The 6,106-nt window shown below is 39.5% G+C and overlaps 1 protein-coding gene across 1 annotated transcript; it reads right to left on the bottom strand.

Moving 5' to 3' along the window:
- On the bottom strand, positions 1-5,296 carry LOC306702874 (cytochrome P450 3A27-like). Its single transcript, XM_079168594.1, has 13 exons — positions 5,159-5,296; positions 3,601-3,694; positions 3,464-3,516; positions 3,272-3,371; positions 2,946-3,059; positions 2,728-2,816; positions 2,486-2,634; positions 2,264-2,391; positions 2,057-2,135; positions 1,370-1,530; positions 1,052-1,278; positions 802-964; positions 1-692 (listed from the first exon to the last, which is right to left on the bottom strand). The coding sequence occupies exons 1-13, from the start codon at positions 5,227-5,229 to the stop codon at positions 591-593; spliced, it is 1,530 nt and encodes a 509-aa protein (XP_079024720.1). The 5' UTR covers positions 5,230-5,296; the 3' UTR covers positions 1-590.
- Positions 5,297-6,106: the final 810 nt, after the last annotated feature.

The raw sequence follows: 6,106 nt of genomic DNA, 5'->3' as shown, positions 1-6,106 counted from the left end.
CAAAGTGTGAGCACTTTTATTCGGCAAATTGATTGCAAGAATATCAGTAATGTCTGTAATGCCAAAAGCAAAATGTTGTGTATGAGGCCTGTTGACATAGTTTCCTGAGCCCGGCCCACTCGGGTGCACTTTGTAATGAGCTCTTAGCTCCACCCACTCCACCCTCTCACTAACAACATGGAAACAAGCAAAGCTGGATAACTATAACGGCGCATATTAAACTCTCTACAGGCCTATCCATATAATATAATAGTATTTGTTTTTTTAAATTGTTAACCGTATATTTCAACAGTTATGTAGAATTTGATCCTGTTAAAAAGCACTTATACAAGGATAGTAAAAGCAAGAACAGCAATGGTGATTCATCATAAAGCACACTCTTTTATATTAAAGAGATTACACAAATTCATATATTCAGTTAGAATACATAGAAACAAAACACAACATCAGAAGATGCTTTTGGAGCCAGGCTGTTGGCTGGGCAAGTTTTGTTATTGTAATTATGTAATGCATAGTAAATGGTGTTATTGAATTCCTTTTTGAAAGTGTCACAAGATGGTCGGTCATTTGAAGTTGTGTCCTGACCACGGTTAGCTTGAGGGAGGATCTGCAGTGGCGGTTCTGGGCTCCAGCTTCAGTTTGATGGGATCCTTGGGTGAGGTGAATTCATCATTTGACAGCTCCATTGGAATCTAGAAAAACAAGACACGCGTCACAGATGAAGCCCTTCGGAAGCGCAAATACAATCTCACCAAACACCTGTCACTACTTAAAGACCACAGATACTGAAAGTCCTCTCACTTGTGTCTCCTTGCATGTGACAAAGCTGAAGTTCTGGAGGATCTCCACCAGGGCCAACTTCATCATTACGAGAGCAAATCGCATGCCGATACAGTTCCTTGGCCCCGCTCCAAATGGTAGGTAGGAATAAGGATCAATGCTGTCTTTGTTCTCTTTGCTGAACCTGAAAAATTAACACATATTTTAAATTGATTAGCCAAATGACTAGGATTGGGTAAAATCTGACCATAGCCTGCCATTTATCCAGTACCTTTCAGGTTTGAAGGATTCAGGCTCAGGCCACAACGCAGGGTCACGATGGAGAGTGTAAACTGGTACCATGACGACAGTTCCTTTAGGGATGGTGACACCGCCAATGTCCACAGAAGACTTTGACATTCTCTCCAATCGATTAGCAATAGGGTACAGCCTCATTGACTCATTCAACACCATGTCCAGGTATTCCATTTGCATCAAAGCTTCATAGGTTGGCTGACCCTGGAGTATAAAGTAGTTATTAGTTGGTAGAAGAGGTTTAGTTGCTGATAAAAACAAAAATGAATTTCAGCAAAACAAAATTAAAATAAACCTTTTCTGGGAAGGTTTCATCAATCTCCTCTTGCAGGGTCTTTTGGATATGAGGGTGAGTTGCCAGGTTGTAGGCTAAAAATCCCAAAGTGCTGCTACTTGTTTCATAGCCAGCAAAGATGAATATCATAGCTTGAGACAGGATCTCGTTGTCAGTCAGGCCTGTAACACAAATGCATTGTAACTTTGCGGTCTGGAAAGACTCATATTGTTAACATGAACCTTTTTAATGTCTGTGGATAATTATGGAACTCAGTGGGTTGTCACTGGACTTTGACTCTGATTGTAAAACTGGAAACAGACGGTGACTGTACGTCAGAGCTCTGGATCAATGTGAAGCCTTTTAAAACAACTTTAAATTGTTGTTTACAAGGTTCTGCAAATCATGTCATAATCTCTTGACAGTTTTACCAGATATTTTTAACCCGATTCTTTGTTTGACTTCAACAGTCACAAAGATGCTCTCTTCCTTCCTTGCAAACTTCCGATTTACTCGTCAGTGATTGACAGTACGCAAAACATCACGTGATACACACATGATGTTAACATTCAACTTGAGCATAAGAAAAAGCTTTTCTTCTTTGGCTTTTTCATCAGAAAGTGACCCTTGATATCCTGAATTTTAACTATTCAGCCATGACAGAGAAAATCCTGAACGTCACTTCCTCCCTCTGGTTTCTTTCTCTACCTTTGTGGGAGCTCGTATCCTCTTCGCTGGTCTTCGCCGTCTGAGAGTCCACCATCAACTGCATGAAGTCCACTCGGTTCTAGAGGACAAAAACAAGTGGAAATCCTTATTAGATTTTCCAGTTTGTGTTCAAGGGAGAGGTTATGAACACAAAATATAAAAACCAACATCAAATCCATTGTAGCTAATACACTGTATAAATATTACCTTGTGTTCATTCTTATTCCGGTCTGATTTGATCGTCTTTATAAAGCTGTAGAAGAACGTTAATACTTCAGCAGGGAACAATGTCACATCCATCTTCTCAAGAATTGGCAACAAGAATGGAAACAGAACTGAAATGAATAAGAGTTGAAAATATATAGTTAATTCAAGGCTCAAAAGGGACAAGTTGAACATTCTGATTAAACAGCGTAATGTTTGACATACCCACAAGCACAAGCAGGGGACTCAGTAAGTCGAACTTCACCATTCTCTTAATGTTTGCAACTAAAGGATCAGATGGATGGTTGATAGAATCAACGTCCACACTGAAGGCAGTGCTGGTCACAACATCCATACTGTAGGGTCCAAATACTCTGCAAGAAATGGGGTAACGTGTAACAGAATCATCTCTAGAACTGAAAGGTGAAGAGTCTGTGTCCAAATCTCATCACAAACACATTACTCACTCTTTAACATCTATGACTTCATCCGCCTCTGCATTCTTGCGAAGGGTCTTGAACAGATTACTTGAGTGGTGCAACATTATGGAGTACATCTGCCCAAAAGTAAATAACAAAAACATTAAATATATTCATACCGGAATCATGGACCAACTGGTTTTAGTGCACATGTGAATCAATATTTCTCATTACAAATATATTAAAGCTGCAGTGTGCTTTTTAACCTCTTTCAGGCGTCCACTGGTGAATGTCGGAGAGAGTATACTGCGAATCCTCTTCCATTTCTCATCTTCCACTACTGATATGGCGTCTCTTAAGGGTCCATTTAGACCAAAATCCTAACACACACACACACACACACACACACACACACACACACACACACACACACACACACACACACACACACACACACACACACACACACACACACACACACACACACACACACACACACACACACACACGATGTCCTCTTTATGTTATGTTCTTCGATTATTATTAAGGTAATCATTTGGGAAATTTCCCCGACAATGTGTTTTTTCCTTACCCGTCTGTTGGTGAAGATAGAATAACACTCCTTAACCAAGATGGTTTTGATCATAGCTGTGTCCATTGTTGCCAGTAAAGGCTGCCTGCCGTCGTACAACCTTGAAATGCGACAGCAGATATTGTGTCAGTTGTATCTTGGAGCATAGCATGAAAAATGTACAGTAGGGAATATTTTTGCGTGCACACTTACCCCCACACCTTTCCGTATTTCTGATAGCATTCTGTGTCAAAATTGTGGATGCCCTATAGGGAATGAAATGAGAGCAGTGTGAACAAGGTATCAAAAGCATCAGCGACCACTGTTCTAATTTTAAAAATGTGTCTCACCTTTCTGTACCCCAAAAATGTCCCAATAAAGGGCATGGGTTTGGGTCCAGGGATGCCTATTTTCTTGAAAAGTCCATATGGTGCATATCCATACCTGAGGATTAAAAGCAGGATTAGAAAACAGAGACCAAATCCCTCTGTTTATCTATACCCTTCTTTTATGAATTCTTCAAGGCTTTATTTCTTTCCTGCAGTCTCTGAAAGGATCTCCTTTCATATTGTCAATTGTTTTCATCATAAGTGAAAAGAAAATGGGCAAGTTTAAAGAAAGACATTTTTGAAAGAAATGTCATTGGCCTATTTTATTGCATTAGTTTTTTGGGCATATCCCTTCTTCAGTAATCACAAGTTGAGAGGTGGCTTTTAAAAGTAAGCAGTTTCATTCTTTACATAGAAAGTAGCTGTTATAAAACAAACCAGTCCTGCTACACAATCAACTTGTTTGTACGTAATGATGTAAAACATTTTGTTAATGATAGCTTGGTTCAATATATGTGTCCCAATAGTCAAGGACTTCCAAAACTGGCTCACTCAAATGAAACACAGCCATCGTTAATGTTATTAATTGCACCTGTGTTTTTCCTGCCTTGACACGTCCAAGTATCGGCCCCGAAAAGGGTCTGTTGAAATATAATGCAGCGTTTCACAGCAGCCATTTTGACGTGTCATAGCAGGGTGAACACAGGTGTAATTAATTAATTTACTCTACAATGACATGGCAAAATGTCTGCTGTTAAAGGGGCCTATTATGTTGACCAGTCACACTCGGGTGATTTTAATTATTTTTGGCTGATACGACCTCTTCACTGTGTGGGACTGCACAGATAGGGTTTTTTTAGCTCTGTTGGGACAAATTACAGCTTCATAATCTTTTTTTTTAAATGTTTTTTAATGTTGAAAAACAGCTGTTTCACAGTGCTGCTAAATAGAGCAAAAGTTAGAGGCCTAAAGATGTATTAGAACATGCATCAAAATGATTTAAAATAAACATTTGTATATATATATTCCGTATGGAAACAGGAAGTAGACCCAGGCCAGGGGCTCTCAACATTTCTTTTTACTTCAGGCCCGAGGACCACCTTCCCAAATAAATGACAAAATAAGAGAGAATAAATAAACTGAGCCGTAAATGAGTTGCCACATATCAGCTGCAATTACTGTCACCCATCGCCAACTACCATTATGAATCCAGATTTAATTCAGTGTTTTATGTAATAGTCTATGTGAATTATTGAGCACATTTAGTACCAAAAAAATATATATTTTGAATTAAATCTAACCATTGGGCAGTACCTCCACCAGTGGTTGAGAACAGGCTACAATCGCATCTATTCACTTCCTGCTGCCTGATTGTTTTCCCCTCTGTGTAGCAACTCCGCCTGACTGCGAGTTCAGACTTCACTTCAAACCAAATGTGTTTAAAACTACTCTGAACTGTAACGAAACAGCTAAATAAATGATTTCCGCTTGTTATGTGGAGTTGTCTCGTGTTGCGTAGAAACTGTGTCTCTGAGGTTTTAAAAGACAAGAGATAAACAACACCACAGAGGCTACTTACACTGTGATCAGAGTGATGACAAACACTATTAAAGTCCAGGTCTCGATGGAAAACTCGGGGAAAAAGCCCATCTTTGTTCCAGGTCGGACTCCTGTTGATTAGACGGTCTTTTCCAGTTAAGACGCAAAGCTGCGTAAAGCGGACTCTTAATAATGGGGAGGGCGTTCCCTCCACGTTAGAAAACTGCTATGTCACTTATGCAAGTGACATAACATCGTGATCATGATGTTGCGTAACCTCCACAAACTCTCATGAACTGTGGATGCAGCGACCATTCGTCTACTTCATGATCTGCACGAACTCTCCTAAAACTCTCTCCAACCGTGTGTTTCATTTTTCTGTTTCCGTAGAGGATTTAAATTGGAGAAGAATATTCTTGTGATTTGCTTGCTCTCTTTTTATCTGAGTTGACATATCGATCATATTTTCAGTAATTACTGTAGGAGGTAATCCATAATTAGTCAATAAACTGCAGAATCAGTGTTGTGTGTTGGTGTTCAAGGAATGGGAACGAGGGGAGACGGAACGTTTCACATTCTCCTAAAATCCTGTAGAAACCCTGGGTCCACCCCCAACTTTGGCTGAAAAATCATTATTTTATTCTGGTCAGGTCAAATGGCCTTGATATTGATACAGATGTCAAGTATTTCATTTTATCCAAACAAAGGCAGCAATGTAAAGAAGAGCAGTGAAAAGAAATGATGAAAGACGAGTTATCAAGTATCCTCTCCAGATTTGGACATTTTGACTTGTCACAGCAAACTGTCTTCAAAACCATCGTGGATCACAGAGACAACCTATTAATTATGCATCAATTAACCCATCCTGTCCTATGTAAGAGCAGGCCCGACTGAGCTATTAAGGCTTCTGTTGAGAAAATTCAAAAGTTCTACAATTGGTGTCAAATGAATCTAATAAAGCATACATTAGCATTAGTGCTTTTCCCCT

Source organism: Pholis gunnellus, assembly GCF_910591455.1.
Source record: "Pholis gunnellus genome assembly, chromosome: 2".
NCBI classification, from domain to species: Eukaryota; Metazoa; Chordata; class Actinopteri; order Perciformes; family Pholidae; genus Pholis; species Pholis gunnellus.
This window is presented reverse-complemented; position numbering and strand designations above follow the sequence as displayed.

Bases quoted from the DNA above. Each gene is read 5' to 3' on its own strand.
- LOC306702874 (XM_079168594.1), bottom strand. From the start codon at position 5,229: ATGGGCTTTTTCCCCGAGTTTTCCATCGAGACCTGGACTTTAATAGTG. The intron at 2,635-2,727 runs GTGAGTAATGTG...CATTTCTTGCAG, and splicing joins GAAGTCATAGATGTTAAAGA to AGTATTTGGACCCTACAGTA. The intron at 2,136-2,263 runs GTAATATTTATA...TTTGTCCTCTAG, and splicing joins GGAATAAGAATGAACACAAG to AACCGAGTGGACTTCATGCA.